Genomic DNA, 20,244 nt, shown 5'->3' with positions numbered 1-20,244 from the left:
CGACATTGCCAAGATATCGGAGGGAACTACAAAAGGTCCGCAGTGGTGCCTGATGAACAGATTGGTTCAGCGGCAGCCCATTTTGCTTTTCCCACCCAGAGCTGACAGCAGTGACTGACAGCAGTTGACCGTTTTTGACTTCCCTACAGAAGTCTGATGTCATTGTGGCAGTCGGGCGTCCCTCATACTCCTGTGTTGGGGCGGCCAATTGGGAGAGATGGAGATCAGATGACTCTGGTCTCTGACTCCACATCACTCTGGTGGAATAAAGAGCAATTTGCCTGGTATTGAAAGCCTAAACTCCTTCTATCAAGTGAAGGATGGTTCAAGTGTTCACAGACAACACAACGACCATGTGGTATCACAACAAACTTGTCTGGAACATCCTGACCTATTTCTTGTGGTTAAACATCTGGCAGGTTCTCTGAATGCCAAAGCTGACGAACTCAGCCGTCGAAGCCTACCCGATCACGAATTGTCTCTCCTTCCGAAAGTGGTGCAAGGTCTCTAGAGCGATTGGGGAGAACTTGCAATATCAGCCTTTCTGCATGCTGGAGTTTCCTAGGGTACTCTTGCTCATAAACACTTTGTCTCGAGTGGAGCTCAGGTTTTCTACACACTTTTCCCCGATATTGCTCCTGCCCAGAGTTCTCAAGAAGATCAGAACTGACTTGTCCAAAGTAATTCTTGTGTCTCCGGATTGGTCACTGAGATTATGGTGTCCTGAACTCCTGAGTATGAGCATCGGTCCTCCGGGCAGGCTCCCCCTTCAGGAGGGTTGACTGTTGTAGCACTGGGCAGGGTCCTGCACCTGAACCTACGTATGCTTCACCTTCATGCATGGAGATTGAAAGGAAGCAGTTGACAGTTTTTGACCTCCCTATAGAAGTCTGATGTCATTGCGGCAGTCCGGCGTCTCACCCAAGACAGTATTTGCCTGCTGCTGGGACTAATTTGTGGCTTGGTGTGCTTCCAAAAATGTTGGTCATCTTTCTGTACATTTGTCTGAGGTTTTGTTGTTTGTTTTTGTGTTAGCCTGGCAAGGCTTTGCTTTGAACACAGTTAATGGGCATCTGTCGGTTGTATTCATTGCCGGATCAGCCCTCTCTGTGTAAGTCCCCTATTGTGACACGTTTTCTAAAAGGACTACAACATGCTTTTTTTTCCAAAACCCTGAATCATGTCCCAATGGGACCTGAAGCTAGTCTTGACCTTCTTTATTTGTTCGCCCTTGGAGCCCTTGCACTATTGACATTGTCTCCTTTTGAGCATTAAAATAGCTGTTCTAGTGGCCATTACATTTGCCAGGAGGGTTAGTGAACTGGCACGTCTTTTTTTCCCCCCCACACAAACAGATTTTGAGAACACGTACCTCTTTCTTGCTGAAATTTGTGATAACTTTTCACATAAGCAAGACAATCACACTGCCTACCTTCTTTGCTCAGTGTCGCCCTTCCAAAGAGGAGAGACTCCACCTCCTGGGGCCAAAAAGAGGTAATCTTTCTACATTGATAGTACAACGATCAACTCTTCTTTAGGTTTATCTAGGTGAAGGAAGGAAGGGCTGTGCTGAAATAGACCATCTCAATATGGATTGTGCTCTGCTTTAGAATTTGCCACACACTGGCCAAGAAGCATCCCCCTGAGGATTTGCATGCTAATTACATCAGAGATTCCATCAGCCAAGGTTTCCATCAAAGCGTTAGCTTGCAGAGCCCTGTCCTGGACATCAATTAGGCGGCAATGTGGGCGACTCTGTCCAGGAAGTAGTGCTAGGTAACCGGGCAGCCAGGTCAATTGTGACGAGCTCTTTGCCTGTTCGGTGCTCCTGTACTTTCTAGTCTAAATCTGTCCTCAGTTCCGCCTCTCGGGAGATGTTGTTTGAGTATCTGTTATAATTTAAGGAATCTGCGGCTAAAAGTCTCTATGAGATGAAAAAGTTTCTTGCTATCGGTAACTCCTTTTCTGTTGGAGACTATTTATCCTCCGATTTCTTTACAACTCTCCCATCTAATCTGCTATGTGAAAGGATTTCTCTACGTAGAGCCACCCTCGTAGGTCCTTAGTTTCTGCACACTGGTGCATCAGTGATCTGTTATGGCTCTGTGCTTCTGGTGAGGAAATATTACGAAAAGAAACAGAAGTCAGCACTCTGTTGTGACGCCTCTATAGGCACCGCTCACATAATTTCTGGAGTGGATGACACCACCGTCGCGGAGCCGAATAAACCACCTATCAGCACGCAGAGGTCCTGCTCAAAAATATCCAGATTCAGTCTGACACCTGGTGAATATTGTAAGGTAAGGTATCTGTGCTTGGATGGCCTCTACCAGAGAGCATGTTACTGGAGACAAATTACTTATTCTTCTTGTTTATTCTTTTAAGTGCATTTTTTCACAGTATGATTAAAATCTTTAACACCTGATTGCATATTTGTGTGTAGTTTAAGCATTTTGTAATTTTTACATCTGTATCTTCTCCTTTTAACAGTGTTGAGTTATGTCGAAGTCTGAGTGAAAATAAAGCCCCTGAAAATATGACATTTACTGGTATGTATTAGAATTATTTTTTCATCAGAATAAACATAGCAAATTCCCATACTTAGCAAGGTATTCGAAATGCTGCTCCCTTTCTGCTCTACCACTATAATTTAGAGATTTTTATTGCGGTCTTATGGTACCTTATATATCTGTTGTGTATTTTTCATTGATTATAGAATGCTACTGGAGTAAGAATTTCTATAACTTTATATGCACAAGTAATGCCAACTACTGTTTTCAATCAATCCAGGGTTTGTAAAGCGCAGTTACTCGTGAGGGTCTCAAGGCTCTGGGGAGGTGGAGGATAGGGCTGCTGATCCATCTCAGTTTGGAGGTTCAGTTGAAGAGCCCAATCTTGAGGTCCTTCCTGAATTGGGTCAATGATGTGGATTGCCTGAGGTGGAGGGGCAGGGTGTTCCAGGTCTTGGCGGCGAGGTAGGAGAAGGATCTTCCTCCGGTTCTGATCTTGTGGATCCTTGGGACGGAGGCCAGGGCGAGTTGGGTGGAGCAGAGTTTTCTGGCAGGTGTTTGGAGCGCAAGGTGGTGGTTCAGGTATTCTGGTCCTGCGTCGTGGAGGGCCTTGTAGGCATGTGTTAGGAACTTTAAGGTGATTCTTTTGTTGATCGGGAGCCAGTGGAGTTGTCAGAGGTGTTGTCATCTGGCTGCGGCAGGGGTTGTCGAGAACCAGTCTGACTGCTGGTTATGTAGTTTCCTGAACTGTGTCTGGGTGATACCGGCGTATAGTGCGTTGCTGTAGTCCAGTCTACTGGTGAGTGCATGGGTGACCATCTTTCTGGATTCTGTGTAGAGACATCTGAATGTCTTTCAAAGCAAGCGGAGTCTGTGAAAGGAGGATTTGGATACTGCGTTGATTTGGTGGTTCATTGAGATTGAGGAGTCCAGTATGATGCCGAGGTTACATCCATGGTCCGTGGGGGTGTCAGGAGCATCTAGAATGGCGATTAACCCAGAGTCTTTCCAGGCTGAGTGGGTTGTAGGTCCCAGGATGAGCACTTCGGTTTTGTCCGAGTTGAGCTTGAGGCAGCTGTCTTGCATCTGGTAGCAACTGCCTTCATTCCGTTGTGAAAGTTGATTCTGGCGGCTGTGGCTTCGTAGGTGAGGGAGATGATCAGCTGGGTGCCATTGGCTTAGGAGACTGTTTAGTCCGTAACTTCTGACGATGGCTGTGAGGGGAGCCATGTAGATGTTGAAGAGGGTGGGACTCCGGGAGGAGCCCTAGGGAACTCTGCAGCTGATCTCTGTAGGTTCTGAGAGAAACAGGGGTAGTCTGGCTCATTGTGTTCAGCTAGTCAGGAATGAGTGGAACCAGTCCAGTGCCTTGTCTCGAATGCTGGCGTTGTGGAGTCTTCTGATTAGGGTGTCGAAGGTGGCTCAGCGGTCCAGTAGGATGAGTGCTGTGGTTTCGCCCCTGTCGAGGGAGCGGATGTCGTTGGTGGTGGCGATGAGTGCAGGCTCGGTTCTGTGGTTGCTTCGGAAACTGGATTGGGAGGTGTCCAGAAGGTGGTTCTCTTCGATGAACTGAGAGTTGGGCGTTGATGGCCTTCTTGATGACCTTTGCTGGGAAGAGAAGGGAGATGGGTCTGAAGTTCTTGAGGTCTGTTGGGTCAGCGGATGGTTTCTTTAGCAGGGGGTTGATCTCTGCGTGTTTCCAGTCGGGGAAGGTGGCGGTTTCAATGGAGCAGTTAATGGTGCGCGAAGCGGGGGCGATGGAGGCGGCTGCTCTGTGGAAGATGTGGTGCAGGTAAGGATCCGATGAGGCTCCTAAGTGGATGCTCTTCATGGTCTTGAGTGTGTCATCTGTAGTGAGTGGTGTCCAGTTGAGCACGATCTGTTGGGGTGCGGCCTGGTTAACTGCGGTGGTGGTGGGCGTAGTGGCGGGGTCTTGGGTGTCGGAGCTGTCGTAGATATGCCTGCTCTTCTGGTGGAAGAAGGTGCCGAGTTTGTTGCAGAGGTCTTGGGAGGGTGGAATGTCTGTGGTCTCGCTGTTGGGCCTGGCGAATGTCTTGGCAATGGCAAAGAGTTCTTTGCTGTTGTGTGCATTGGAGTTTATCCCGTCTTGGAAGGCAGTTTTCTTTGTGGTCTTGAGACGGCAGATTTGAAGGTTGCCTGGGTTTCCAGGGTTTTGTTGTTCCTCAATCTCTTCTCAAGTTGTTGTCAGGTGCTTCTGGACTCGTCTAGAACAGAAGTGAACCAGCTGATTTTCTTGGAGTGTTGCTGGCCTGGTGTCTTCTTGAGGGGTGCCAGAGTGTCAACGCAGTTGGAGATCCATCGGTGAATGTTGCATGCTGCGGTGTTGGCATCTGTTGGTGTTGGAGGGGTGGCCATGTCGAGGAGGTCAACGAGGCCTCCTTCGGTGTCCTTGTTCCAGCTGCGACAGGGGGTAGTGGGTGACGATGAGGACGGTGGTGTACTGTGGGTGTGGCGAAACTGAGATGTACGCAGTGGTTGGTCAATCTGGAGGAGTTCAGTGGTGTGGCTGTAGGTGATGTTCCCGCTGGTGGAGAAAATAGGGGTGAGCGTGTGTCTGGCTGTGGGGGCGGTGCAGTCACTATCTGTCTGAGTCTAATGTTGGAGAGGTTCTCCAGTAGTGACGCGGTGTTCTGATCAATAGGGTTGTCCAGGTGGAAGTTGAGGTCTCGGAGTAGGGTGTACTCGGTGGATGCGAGAGCCTGGGTGCTGCGGAGGGAGGTTTTAGTGGCTGATCTGGAAGTGGAGGTGAACCATGGTGGTCGTTTAGTCCTTTGAGTGCCTGGTCAGTCGGAGGGTGTTCTTGTGAACAATGGTGATGCATCCTCCTGGTGGGTCGGCAGCGCAGTCCTTGCGGGTGATTTTGTAGCCGTCGGGGATGGCGAGGTCCGGTTCAGAACTGTGGTTGGTCTAGGTTTCTGTGAAGAAGGCAATGTCTGAAGAGGCGGCATCGAGGAGGTTCTAGATTTCTGTGGTCTGTTTGTGGAGGGATCACACGTTGAGGAGGATGCAGTTGAGCCAGTCAGGTGCACTGTTGGGCTGTGTGGGCGAGAAGAGGTGGTGTTTTGCTATAGGTGAAGATGTGGTTGCAGTTTCGGCAGGCAAGGGTCCATGGCTCTCCTTTGGTGACGCTAGATGACAGGTGGTGTGGTGTCCCGAGTTGAGGGTGCTTCCTTTGTAGTGATGAAAGGTCTGAGAACTAGGGTCCCTGGCGGTTGGCGCCGACTGGCGCAGAATGGCTTGCCTTTAGCACACCTTTAATTAGTGCTTCGGGGCGGGCTAAACAGCTGGGAGGCGGCAAAGAACGGGAGCAGGGAAGGGTCACTGGAGGGTTGTGGGGATCGTAGGGGCAACAAACAGAAAAAAATGAAAAGCAAAAAGCACAAAAGGCAGAGAAAAGCAGAAAGAGACAGAAGGGCAGTCAAGCAGCAGAGCAGTGCCACTCTACCACAAGGGATGAGGCGCAGACAGGAGCCTGCGGGTGGAGAAGGGCCTCAAACACCTGCCCAGCAGCAGCAATGGGAACAGCAGCAGCTACCACATGAAGCTGCGCCGTGAAAGGAGCAAGTCCTTCAAAAAGTGTTATCCCCCTCACCATTAAATGGGGTAACATTGATTACAACTGGTTTATTATTCACACAAACAGTTTTTTGGAAAAGAATACTGTAGAAAATAAAAAATTTCTGTGTGATCTGCTGGGTTTTTTCTCTTTTTGCTGGACCCTATATCTCAAATAAGCTTTATTCGATATTTCATAAAATATCATACAAGCATACAAATACAGAAAATAATTTAAAACAAATAGTTTGATCAATTCATTAAAATAAGTAAATAGAAATGGAAAAATGTATCGGAGAAATCATTACCATTCAAAAAGCAAGATCAGGAGAACCAATCTTAGCATGATTAAAAGTTAATAAAAAAAGAAGCAATCGATTAGGGCCTTGATACATAGAGAAATACAATTATTAAGAACATATTGGGCTTTTTCCATTTTACATGCCTGTGTATAAGACTCAACAGTTGTTTAAAAACTAACTAATGTGGTGCAGAGTAATACCACGTGGTCAACAGAGTCCCCTTTCACCAAGTGTTATTGTTCAGTACTCTGGGGCCCGGGTAAAAATCAAACAAATCCCAAGTAGAAATAAGGCCATCTCCAGGTTTTGGTTGAGAAAGTCTTAAATAGGGGACAATGTTCCTGTGTTTAAATCTGATTAATATCAGGTCTCCCGAAATGTCTTTAGGCAATCTGCCTAACCACCCCACCCTCCTGACGCTCAAAATTCCGCCATCTAAGGCGGGCGGCAGCGGTCTGTTGTTGTTAAGCCAAAAGATGGTCTTATTTAGCAGATCCTCGCTTGTTTCGTGATTGCCCTGACCAAGTTCAGGCACCCCGGAAAGAACGGACACGTAGGGGGCAGCTTCAGGGGGTAAATTTATTCGATGCCTTTTTACTTGAGGATACCTAGAGGCTTTGAAAGGGGCACTAGTAGGCTTTGGAGTGTTATTACGGCCCCTTGGAAAGGGTATGCTCAAGGAAGAGTCAATTGTTCGTGCTTTCCTGTGTTCAGTGGAAGTAGGCTTGTCAGGGTTTGTAGAGAGCGTGGAACGTGGGGAAACAGCAGAATTTACAGTTGGTGGGTAAATCCTTTTTACTATTTGTTCAACACTGGTCAACCTGTCTCCCAACTCCTTAATTTTAGTAACCAGGGGTAACAGAGCTACATTCAGCAATCGCTCAAATTGAGCCAATAGGGTCGATTGAAGGGGGGGAACAGGATTATTTAATGTAGTCCCTGCTTTAGATGGCGTTAATACAATTGGATTGGCAGGGAAGGATGAGGAGCTACAACACATCAGATCGACATTTAATGGATTCTCTTCGTTGTTAAACAGGATTAAATCGGTGGATACGGGTACAGCCTGGGTGGTACAGTTTATGAGATCAGTGTCTTTCCCCACTCTGGGGGGGGTTAGTATATCAGGGACATAGTTTGTGCCGCACACGGCATTAAGGTCTTCCCAAATAGTCATCATGGGTGGACTACGTAAGGCCCGATTACGACACTGGGCAATTGAACATAATTATGTATAAGGTATAATGTCTCTGTACCTCTTATGATAGGACCAAGTGGGGTGGCCCGCCCCGTCCTCCTCAGGTCCTCTGAGGGCCACAGAGGGCCCGCCCTTTGCCCGGGCTTAGCCCGGCGCCGCCCGCGCGCGTCCGCGACGCGGAGCGAGCTCTCTCTGTTTATGCGCCTCCGGGCGCGACTGACCAGGAAGTGGGCGGTGCTAAGTGTCGAGCTCGCTGGGAGCTGTAGTTTCCCCCCACGGCGGCCGTGCTAGGTGGTGAGCAGCGGCGGCGAGGGAAACAACCAGCGTCAGGAACCCAGCAGTAATCCCCGTGGCAAGAGCGACCCTCCAGGTAGGTCGTCAGCAGTGTCCCCCGCTCCTCTGTGGGAGCTCTCTCCGTTTATGCGCCTCCGGGCGCGACTGACCAGGAAGTGGGCGGTGCTAAGTGTCGAGCTCGCTGGGAGCTGTAGTTTCCCCCCACGGCGGCCGTGCTAGGTGGTGAGCAGCGGCGGCGAGGGAAACAACCAGCGTCAGGAACCCAGCAGTAATCCCCGTGGCAAGAGCGACCCTCCAGGTAGGTCGTCAGCAGTGTCCCCCGCTCCTCTGTGGGAGCTCTCTCCGTTTATGCGCCTCCGGGCGCGACTGACCAGGAAGTGGGCGGTGCTAAGTGTCGAGCTCGCTGGGAGCTGTAGTTTCCCCCCACGGCGGCCGTGCTAGGTGGTGAGCAGCGGCGGCGAGGGAAACAACCAGCGTCAGGAACCCAGCAGTAATCCCCGTGGCAAGAGTGACCCTCCAGGTAGGTCGTCAGCAGTGCTGGACCCTATATTTTTTCTTGCTGTAGAACTGTGTGCTCTACCCCTGCAAGCCAGTGGTAAAGTGTCTGTCCTTCTCCTTTCAACATTCTAAAGTTGGGCTACCCTTAACTGGCATATTTTAACTTGATTAGAAGTCCCTAGTGTACATCATACAAAGTATACCCAGTGCCTGTAACTTAAATGTGTCACTACACCACTGCAGCCCCCATTGTACCATCCACTACATGATAGTGTAATTACGACTGCAGGCCTACTCTCTGAAGCCTGGATATGCAGTTTTAAACTGCAAATTCTACCTGTCCAAATAACACTGAGATGCATTATCATATACTAATGCTATATCTCGATAGCGGGACTAGCTACAAAAATGATTTTTAATTGTTATTAAGCCCCTATTAAATGGTGAGTTTTCTTTCTAGATATTCCGGAAAAATAACTTTCAGTGAGTTACCTTTTTCTTGCCATAAGTCCCTGGAAGCCATATCTACATTTTGCTGTCCCACTTCTGCCAACCAGTGATTAGTATTTGAATTTGTGTGAAATGTTTTTTTAGGAGCAAATAGGCGGACCTGAATGGGCACAGATGACCACTCTGAACCTGACAGAATATTTAGATGGGGCTGTGAGAATCCTCTTTGATATTAGAGCGTTCCATTCAGATTGTTAGGTCTGCTGGAATTTTTCACATGACACTTGAGGCACACTTCAAAGAGACCTTCCAAGTCACAGGCAAATGTAAGCTGATACTTCAGCAGGGCCCTTCTTTTGTCTCCTCAGCGAGGCAGGTTCCAATCACAGTGGGCTTTTTTTAAAGTTACGGGGCAAATCCTGCTGGAGAGACACATGCTGATTGACAGGTCTGCTGTTGTGTATATATATAACACTTGGGGTGCACTTAAATGAGCGAGAACAGGATGCCAACACAATTCATGTTTATCTGAAGTCTGGTTCCCGAAAACTTAGCTGTTATTCTACCAGACTCCTGTCTTACATTTTTGTGGGTAAAGCACCTGCCTCAAACTGCGTTTTTGTGTTCGAAGTGGGAAACTAGGATGGCCATTGTGCATCTCAAATTCCCTTAACCCCCCTCCCCACCACAGCGCCCAAGTGTAGTGTAGCTGAAGACTTTTGCCATTTTGAAAATGCATAAGGTGGGAGGGTTGGCCCTGGGAACCTTAAACCCTACTTGGTAAGGTGTGCCATGGGGTCTTACCCACACACAAACAATTTTCAGGCTTAAATGTAGCGACTCCATGCTCCCACTTCAGGACTATCTTGGACATTTGGAATATCGGCAGAAGGCTGAATCATCTTTCTAAGGCCTGAAAAGAGCCCTAAAGGACTGGACCTGCTTTCTCTTATACCTAGGGAAAAGAAGTGAACTCCAAGGGTCATAAGGCTGGCCTACTGTTAAATCTACAGGCATACAACAAGCTACAAGAGGCCTTACTTGCAACTGCTCAGGTGATCGGTGGCAACTGGACCTGAACTGTACTTGGCTTGACAGCCTGTGAGTCTCTCCATAGGTCCTGAAGACTTAGTGTACTGCTGTGAAGGATTGGGACTTAAAGGACTTAAGTCAGAACGTAAAATCTCTGACCAAGATGCACTTAGTTAAGGTATCCAACCTGAGCTCCATCGCTGCCTGCGTCAAATTGCGCCTAGGTCTTGTACTGCGACCACTGACTATTATTTGCACTTTGTGCTTCTTTCCGTTATTGCTACTTAAAACTTGAAAATCCATATGTCTAGTCCCCCTTATTCGATTTTTGACATGTTGCGAATTATATTTTGCTCTGTTTCTTATTACTTTTGTTTTGCATTTCAACTTTAGTACTGCACATTGCCTCTAATTTAAACTTATTTGCTCTGTGCCATAACTACCAGGGGTTGAGCGAATAATTTAGTGACTTTAAGGGTTCACTCACCCTGGCAAGGATTGAGGTTATTACTTGATTTGGGTACCTATCCCCTCAACTAATATACTAATAGCCCAATATTTCTTAGAAGTACAAATGTATCTATATATTATTTTTACCAGTGTGCAGTAATTTGTGAAGGACAAAGCAGATTCCAAAATCAAATTAATCACTTCTGTCTGAATCCCATTTAGAACACCACAACTCCTATAAATATCACCTATTAACAGGATTTTGGAAAGATAACAAGTAGACTAATAATCATAATGTTGATTTTAAGTTTTTTAAAGGTAATATAGCATTTTACAAATGGAGTCCATGTCATGTGGCGTGCAGTAAACAGGCATAGTGGCACTTTGAGGATATTACAGAACATCACAGAATATAAATTATTACTGAACTAATAACCAAATAATAGCTACAGGGTAGAGCAATTAAGGAAACTGTTACAGATGATATCATAATTACAGAAAAAGTGCAGGGCACGTTTAGGTTAACAAGTACAATATTCATAATGGAATTTTAGAATTGCAGAAAAGCTTCTTGGATTGAAAACATGAATTCCCAACGTCCACATTCCAGCATTATATGAATGATGGCAGTGACCATTTTTAAAAGGAAGGAGAAATGTTTATTGTAACAAAAATGAGGAACATTTTTAGAAGAAGTTATACACCTAATACGCTTGGAGTAGATAAATGAGGTCGTGCATGTGTAATTATTGTGAGTGGAGTAATTGAAACAAAATTCAGGGAGGAGTGCAGCAGTTAGAACGTTGATGCCTAATTGAAAAGGAGCACCAGGGTAAAGCCACTATGGCTATGTTGTATTCATAATAGCGTTTTCTAAGGCAGCTGGTATTCATTCTGTATGTAGAATATCCTTTCCCTAGTTATATGGCAGCCCAAGTTCTGCCTCAGCGTGTGCCTGCATTAGGCTTTTTTATGGTTTTCATCTTTAACTATGTTTTCGTTAGAGCTCAGAAAATTGTGATATCTATCTCTGGTCCCATATGATGTTCTTATTTGGTGATTGTGATGTCTTGTACTATAGCACATTTTCCACCAGGTTTACGCAGAACCCTTTCACAAAGGTTTCTATTACACATCCTGTAATACCTCACAGATATGTTGTGGTTGGTAAGTGATGTACGTTTCTGATAGAAATGCACCCAAATCAGCAAATGTAAATTTGTCTCAAATATAGCTTATAAAATTCCAGGAGTGGAAGAGCATTCACTACTTTAGGGCTGTTACTGAAAATGATCTGTATATTTTTTTCTGAAGTGAGGTCCGTGGAGCGGTTTTCAGTATTTGCAGTAGAGTCAGCAAGAGCCTTCTGAAAAGGCTGATGGTTGTCAAGTATGATGGTTTAAGGCAGGCAGTACTCACAGTGAAGTGTGCTTAAATTGAGAACCATTCAAGGAAGACCAGCACTGGATCAATGTGATCATATTTTCAGAACTGAGTTGTCACCTTATGTGATCAAATAGTAGATTGCAATAATGTACATTGTACATAGGTTTTGTATCTACCCCTTCAGACCATTGCTTTCTTCAACCTGCTTCTTTTAGCCATTGGCTTTAGACTTGCCTCAGCTCTGTACATTTTTAATCTGTCACCTACTGCTGGGTGGGTGTATACTTCCACCTCTACTCAAGTGCTTCTTGCAGTGAACTGCAAGAATGGTTATAACCCTTAATGTTTGCTGCTCCTGGATCCCTTTTGTGTGTCTCACCTCATGAGACCCATGCTCTGGTTAGGAATAATTATTTCTAGGGTTGACTGTTTGTGAGCATTCTGAGATATATGAATGGATCCACTGTAACATCATATCACAAGGCTAATCCTGTTTTTCAAAATGTCAAGCATAATTTTATTAACTTTGTCAAAGGCTGTGTTTACATCTAGAAGGATGAGGAGGCAGGGATGGCCTTTATTGCTGGTGCGGATGCCATCAGTGACAGTGAGTACTGCATATTCATTACTGTGGCCTGCTCTCAATCCACATTGGGCCATTCCAAATAGGTTTTTCGCTTGTGTAGTGATTTTACAGTAGTTAGACGCCACAGAACTTGTTGTATAATTACTTTCCTTTGAAACTCATATACAGCTATATAGTCCAATCTGGCTGCATGTTTCTGCAATACGTAGGCAGTAGATATTACATGCTGCCAAATTATTATTGATGAATTAAATGATGGATATATTTTTAATGTTCGTTCCAAAGCATGATCCTCCTCGCTCAGAGGGTCGCTTTCATATTGAAATGTTCTCGATATGCTGCAGCACTGGAGCAAACAAAGTTTATCATCTTTTGTTCATAAAGTTGCCACACTTAATTGCCTGCTGACCTGTATGCGCTGTACTTTTCTTGTGTCCATGTTTAAATTCTGTAAGATTTTTGTGCGCCCTACCACTTAATAGGTTTTTACTAATTGTTTTACAGCAATCCAGCAGGTACTGTATGAGCTTGCCTACTTCGTTATATGTGGAAACCTGAAGCCTGATCTAGCTGCTAATGTTCTTACAGATATTATAGTAAGTATATATTGTAAAAATCAATCCTTGTGTTTATTTGGTTATTTTTGAAGGTGTTTGCGATGTTAAATAGATCCATTGGAGAAAATGTACACCTGTTATAAAAAAGTCAACAAATGCATTTTACAAATTCAGTGAATACAGAGATCATATGTGACATTAAATGTAATCCCAAAAATATTAATAACTCCTTAAATTGATTTGACATCAGTTTATCCTTCCTGCACCACCATCCCTTAATATCGGGGAGCTGTATATCAACAAGCATTGGCATAGCCAATAGGTCTCGCCTTTGGGACCTTATAAGTGTTTACTTATCCAGCACTATATCCTTGATGCAACAACATGAAGTGTTGCATGGCTAAACACTTATAAGGTTCCAAAAGTGAGACCTATTGGCTATGCCAATGCTTGTTGATTGTTGATTACAAGGTACTGCCTTGCTTACATCTATACTGTATAGATGTAAGCAAATCCGGATGTCCGGAAGTCGGTTTAAACCGACTGTACCTGAGAGACCCTACTGGACGAAAATCAGCTGACCCGGTTTAAACAGAGTGTCACTGATTTTCATCGTTATTGCGCCTTTTGGCCACTTGATGGAGCCAAAGAATTACAAACGGCCTGCCTGTGCTGGCCTGGCGCAGAGGTGTCAGGGGAAAACACTGCTTCTCATTGGGAGCCGAGGTGTGAATGGCCCAAGGGCCAGAGCAACACCAGGCCCCATGCCTGGCTCACGTAGGGGGAGAGGAGCTGTTGTCTGCCGTCTGTCTAACTGCGGCCGCACCCGAATACTTCATAGGTCTTTAAAAAGACCATTTACTTAACAAGGTGGAAGACCGGCTTTATTTTTTCCGTCAACATCTCAGTGCAGGACTCTCTGAGGGGGCACGAGGCAATCGGTAATTCCTGCGGTGGCTCGAGCTCGAGTTACAGCAACTCAGAGAAGGGAGAGCGGTGCTGCAATACAGCCACTGACTGTGTGCATGTGTGATTAATTAATTCCTTCCTTTTAATTTATTTGTATCTTTCTATGATGACATTTCCCAACCATTTAGTAATAGGCCCACATTTTTTAATCCATGTCTCATTTAAAACACTTATGCCTCACACTACTCGCTGACACGATCAGAGCGCCTGCCGTCATTTTAGCTTCCAGAAATAGACAGAGTGGAGCTGCAGGGTCTCCAAGACTAGGTGAAAAACAACAAAGTCTTGTTAAGAAGCAAATTGTCTTTTAACCCCTTGGGTGCTCATGACGAGCTCAGCTAGTCATGAGCTACGGCGCTCCGGTGCTCATGACGAGCTGAGCTCGTCATGACCTCGCCCGTTCCGTAGAGCGCTCGAACGCTGTCTGATTCCCCTGCTGTGCTGAACGTTCCATGGGAACGGGTGTGACCATGACGAGCTCAGCTCGTCATGAGCACCGGAGCGCCGTAGCTCATGACGAGCTGACCTCGTCATGAGCACCGGGGCGCTTTACGCACCCTCCCGCCCCCCAGCACAGCGGGGGAATGTGCCCCGCAGCCAAGGGGTTAAAGACCTGCCAACAACATGGGCGCGGCTGTGTGTGTGCCCGGGAAGCTCTCTCACCTGGGCTGACACACACGACTTGGGGGGAGCTGCAGCCCTTTGAGCTTGCCTGTTCACACCCGCCCGCTGCATTCTCCTCTGAAGACTCTCCCTAATCACTAGCATTCACAAAACCCAGACCGGAGTATATGAACAGATTCAGCAAGTGCAGGAGAGGTGAAGCAAAATTCCAGGAACAGAAGCGATGAAGCAGAAATCCGGGAGAGATGAAGTAGAATTCAAGGAGAGATGAAGGAGAAAAACACAGGAAACCAGACGCAGGTAACCAGAAGGGAAACCCGCTTTCACATTCACTGGAAGGTGTGCAATGCACGGTATTAAGAAGAAGTAGGAAGTCAGTGGCAACATAATAAAATGTGACAAAATTATGGATTTCAGAGGCGACCGTGATGGCTTAGGAAGAACTAATGTGTCACTTCCTATTGCTTCCTGGACAGTTGCAATAGGAGCCACCTTGTGAAAGAAGGGTTTTACAGCCATGGGCGGGTTTTACAGCCATGGGCTGACAAGGAAATTAAAAAAACAGTGTATTAGTGGTCAGAGAACAGTTAGTGTGATGTTGATCACTCAAAGTTAGCAGTATGTACAGAGAGACTGATGAGTGGCTGCCAGTGAGAGCAGTATAGCATGCTGGGACAAACATAGGCAGGGAAACTGCTGCAATCCATGGACCACAGCCGGAGGGAGATCTGTGCTGACTGCATGCCATACCATGATTGCAATGAGTAATCTAGTCTTCAAAGTCAACAAATCCACATTACCAATGCGAAGAGGCATGAAAGGAGAATACAAAAATGCCAGGACCAAATTAAAATCCTACTTTGGCACGATAAAGGGAGCCGGAAAAACATGCAAGAGACATTTTAAAAATGGATGAGAATAGATTTGAAGAACGGGGGATAATCAGGCAAGCAAATAGGCACAAACTGCCAATAAGGACTCCTTAGCAGTGCCACGAGTCAGCATTACCTGACCAATAAACAATGCAAGCAAAAGGAGAGCAGACAATTAGCCTTTAGAAGGTCACATTACTTCTCCTTTCACCAGTCAGCAACTGTGACCCAGCAGCCCAAATAAATGAACTTGATGGAATCTCCACATAAATCGCCCTTTAAGTTCAACCATTTTTATCTTATTTGCACCAAGGTTAATCTTGCAGCCCAAAATGAGTGATCTCGTTGTGCAATTTACATAATCCAATTCAAGTCATCAGTTTCTGTAAACACTGGCATTTGTAAATGTAACTCAACACTTTGCATACTCTGAAAGTAAGAACAGTGACACATTTTGAAATTAAGGTTGTGGAAATGGGTGTTCCCAAAGGTGCAAAAGAATGTAATTGTTGGGGCAACATTGTAACTTTTTAGGTATTCATAAACATTCAAGGTCTTGTTTCAAAACTAACATTTCCTGATCATGTTGGACATTAGTTTTCAGTTTAGCTTTTTTTGCTGGAAAATAAGGCACAAGAGACTTTAACAGAGTTGCCATTTGATTTTGCACGTTTTTCGATCTCGCCTCCATCAAAGCATGCGCTGTCACTTGCAGGAGATATTGTGTTGAACAAGGGGCTTATTCTGGTTTAACTCTGCACAAGCCATTCACTAAATGGGTAGCTATGTGCCTCTCCATTGTATCTCAAATCTAATGTATTGCTTTTAACTCTTTTCTGGTGAGGGTAGGGTATGAATATCAGAAGAAGCCACATAAAAATCAGCTTGTTTTGGGCTTGACATTAAATAAGAAGCGCTACCGGATACCGGCCCGAGCTTTTCCGTGGCTTTAGAGCTTTTAGTAGCTTTCAAGTTCTCAGTGGCTCACCCACCTCCATGGTATAGGAGCGCGCCTTCACAGTTTTTCATTCTTTGTAGCAAACCTGTATGTTTAGTGTGACACACAATTCCACACTACACAATGTCACCACCACACAGCTCAAAACCACCCAACATAATTTCACTCTGCATAATATCACTCAACACAACATAATTCAACTTCACATTATTACCCTCTACTCGACATCACATAAATACACCCCACATAAAACCACTCTGTCACATAGCAGTAATCCACATAAATACACTCCACACCATGCCACATACTTCCAATCAGCATAATTTCACTCAATGCAACACAGTTCCACGCCACACAATTCAACTCCAAGCAGTTCCTTTCCACACCACATAATTTGACACCAAGCCACATAATTCAGCTCAACAACACAATCACACATCGCACCACATACATCCAATCCGCACCACAGAATTACACATCATGCCACAAAATTCAACAGCACACACCACAATTAAACTCTGCTACATACCACCCCACAACACAAAATACCATTCAACTTAATTACACTCCATAAAACACAATCCAACTGCACATAATTCCAGTACACTCAATACCACATAATTTGTATCCACACAATTTCACTGCACTCCATGCCTCATAATTCCACCACACAATTCCACTCCACACCACACAATTCCAAGGCACATAATTCCACAACAGCATGTTAAAAATCGAACATGTTCAAAACAGCATGTATGCAGTATGCAATATGGTATGCACTTCCACTGTCCCTATAGTGCTAAAAGAATGACCAAGTGTGTGTTTCTGTGCCTTCCTCTAAGTTTGCGGTTTATTTCTCGAAACTGCAGGGGGTAATTTGAAAACAGGTTTCTGACAGCAATAAGCTATCCTCTGTGTTGTATTGGAGATTATTGAACAACGCAGAAAATGCAATATGTGCGCAGTCCGCCATTCCTTTGAAAGACACCAAATGAAGTGCCAAACAGCACTTCGCGCACACACACGTGTGAGGGCGCTATATCGATGATACAATACAATGCAACACTCTCTGAGCAGGAGAGGGGTAGCGACTCTGGAACACAGACTGTAACTTCCGACTTGCTGAGTAACCAATTCACGCTTTCATTTAAAACAAGCATTTGTAATGAAATAAGTCTCGCATTTATGCGAGTTTGAGCTATTGACATTGCAAATAACAATGCCTTGTATTTTTGTTTTTAACACATAAATAAAAGGCTTTGTCATTTACAATGCGAATAGCTTAAACTCGCTTAAATGCGAGAACTATTGCATTGCAAATGCTTGTAAATTCTGAGCTGCAGACTCAAAGGGCAATGGAAAGTATTTCATGACTGTTAAGCTTCTGAAATTTAGAGCAGTATACAATTTCTGAAGAAAAATGGAATAAGCAATAATAAAAGCAAAGCGTTCCATAAACATCGGTAAAACACTTTCAGTTGTTTTTTATGGCGCAAAAGTGAATAACCACTGAAAAGCACTGTTTTTTGAGGTATTGAAATCACTGGAAAACACTGAGAAAACACCACCAGAATTTCCCAAAAATAGAAACTAAAAACAGGAAAGCCTAAGCATAAGTAATAAAATCGATGAAGCAAGAAAAGGGTGCAGTACCACAGGCTGTTACAAGGTGTCCCTGTGGAGTTGTAAATGTACCTCTATTAGGCACTTAAGGTGCTGCACCCTTACTTAAGCTACTTCTGGGATGTTAAAAAAAAACCATTATCATTTGCAACGCTAATAGCTCTAACTTTCTGTAATGCGAGACCTATTGCATTGCAAATGATTGTTTTGGAGGGCTGTGTTCTGAATTATTTGTTGGACAGTCGCACATTCAGGGCTAGTATCGTAGTACTATGACATTTGCTTATCTTTTGTATATCAGGGGAAGGGCGATTCTCATGTTTGAATAAGGAAAGATGTAATCATAAGTTTGAAGTGCTGCAAATATTAGTTAACTATAGTCCTGGTTTCATGTGTTGACACACCGATCCTCAAAACATACATTACCTTTATTTTCTAAAAAAAGAAACTTTGAGGCTGTAGATTTGTTTCTTTGTCAGTTGTAAATAGTGTTAGGGTTGCTTAAGAGCTCATTTCTCTCGTTCGTTTGTGCCGCTAGTTAGGCTTTGCATATATCATGTTGATTTTGTCCTAATTAATTTGTTTTCATTTATGAAGGATCACGTTGTAGAAATTAATTTGCTTAACCTTCTTACGCAAGCCAGGCAACTGGTCCCAAAGTGTCCAATAATGTGAATCAAATATATTTTCAATAAATGTTATAGTAGTAAATCAGAGCAATATCTAGACATGTATTTGTTTATTTTCTCTAGCACTTAATTTATTTTCCTGTTTCTCATATTTAGGAACTTCGGGATGACATGCCCTCAATTTTAGCAGATGTGTTCTGTATATTAGGTAATATACCCTTTTTATTGTCAGACAAATGTTGCTTTTTAAATTATTTCAACCTTGGTAACTATGCTGATGTAGCCTGTGTGGTTGTAACTCGCAGCGTACGCGGTCTGCAACTTTACCTTGTCTATTTGATACTTTTGGTCTTCATTGCAACCTTGTGTAGTAGTAGAAAAGCTTTATTCGATTTTAGCAAAATTTTAAAATCATAAAAGCAGCAACACAGAAAATAAATACATATTGTGCATAGAAAAGCAAAACTAGTCCCATATATATCATTACGTTTAAAAATTAACTGTTGGTACAGTAATTTTAAAAACACATTAAACTTTTCCTTTTTCTGTATACACTCTTTAAAAAACCGACCATAGTGGCCACACACAATTTGTCCTGTAACAACTGGAGATACAGTAAGGCTGGGCGGCACTGATACCATGTTCCGCTATTTTTCAAAAAAGGTTTAATCCATCGGACTCTCTCTTTACAATAATATCCACAAAAGCAAATCACATGAAGGGTTGATTGTTCGGCCACTCCATCACATGGGCACTTACAAAGTATTTTGGTCCAATCATTGGTTTTTGGAAATGAAACCAGGCGAAAGAAGATGTCAAATCTAAACCTTGTGAGTAAAAACCTATCGAATCCCTTGGTGCACCAGTTCAAGTAGGATTGCATATTACCAGATACTAGTGACATTTTGGTGCCGCACGACCGAGCCCTTATTGAGCTCAACCCCGAGCCGCAGGGATTCCAGATGGTACCAACAATTGTTCTTTAGGTCTTTCCTCGTGATCTTACATAACCCCTCTGGAACAGAAAAAACTCAGGTTTCCCCATATCTCGGCAAAACTTTTGAATATAGGTTAGCCATGCTATTTTGTTTGAATTATCCAGGGCCATAACATCACGGATAATCTCGCTGTTCAGCTCCAAGTCAGCTGCAGTCCAAACCCTGTGCCAAAGTAACAGTGGTTGCATCGCTATCAAATCACTTGATATGACGAACACCCAGCTCGGCATGACAATTATACACAGATAAACTAAAAGGTACAGCTAAAATATACCTTAGAAAACCATTTTCTACTATTTGTATTTCCCTGGTGTCTTGGATACACCAAACACCAGCACCATATATGGCCGTACTAACACATTTGGCCATATATATTTTAAGTAAAATTTCAGGGGGTATTTTGCCCATCTTTCGTGAAAAAGCCATGAGTGCTGCAATCGCCTTTTTGAAGGACAAGGTCCTACTCCTAATGGCCGGACCCCAGTGCCCCCCACCTTCAAGAACTACTCCTAAGTATGAAAAGGATTTAGTTGCCTGCACTTTTTCCCTACGTGCAAACAACTTACAGGTTTTTGTTTTGCCCCTGGCGCACGTCATCACGAAAGTTTTTTTCACATTCAGTTTCAGACCCCTAGAGTTCATAAAATTGATATAGGCATCTAAGGCTGTCTGGAGGCCTCTCTTTGTCCTGGCCATGATGACGGCATCATCCGCATATAATAGGGACACCAC

The 20,244-nt window shown here is 44.4% G+C and overlaps 1 protein-coding gene across 2 annotated transcripts in view; it reads left to right on the top strand.

The window, feature by feature from the left end:
• THOC2 (THO complex subunit 2) overlaps positions 1–20,244 on the top strand; it is a 1,495,542-nt gene that overhangs the window by 62,880 nt on the left and 1,412,418 nt on the right. For both annotated transcript variants that reach the window (XM_078688746.1, XM_078688744.1), the window contains exons 2-4: positions 2,491–2,549; positions 12,787–12,878; positions 18,671–18,722. In XM_078688746.1, coding sequence (XP_078544872.1) covers positions 2,491–2,549; positions 12,787–12,878; positions 18,671–18,722 — 203 coding nt within the window. The remainder of the gene's footprint in view (positions 1–2,490; positions 2,550–12,786; positions 12,879–18,670; positions 18,723–20,244) is intronic.

Source organism: Lissotriton helveticus, chromosome 4_1, assembly GCF_964261635.1.
Source record: "Lissotriton helveticus chromosome 4_1, aLisHel1.1, whole genome shotgun sequence".
NCBI classification, from domain to species: Eukaryota; Metazoa; Chordata; class Amphibia; order Caudata; family Salamandridae; genus Lissotriton; species Lissotriton helveticus.
This window is presented reverse-complemented; position numbering and strand designations above follow the sequence as displayed.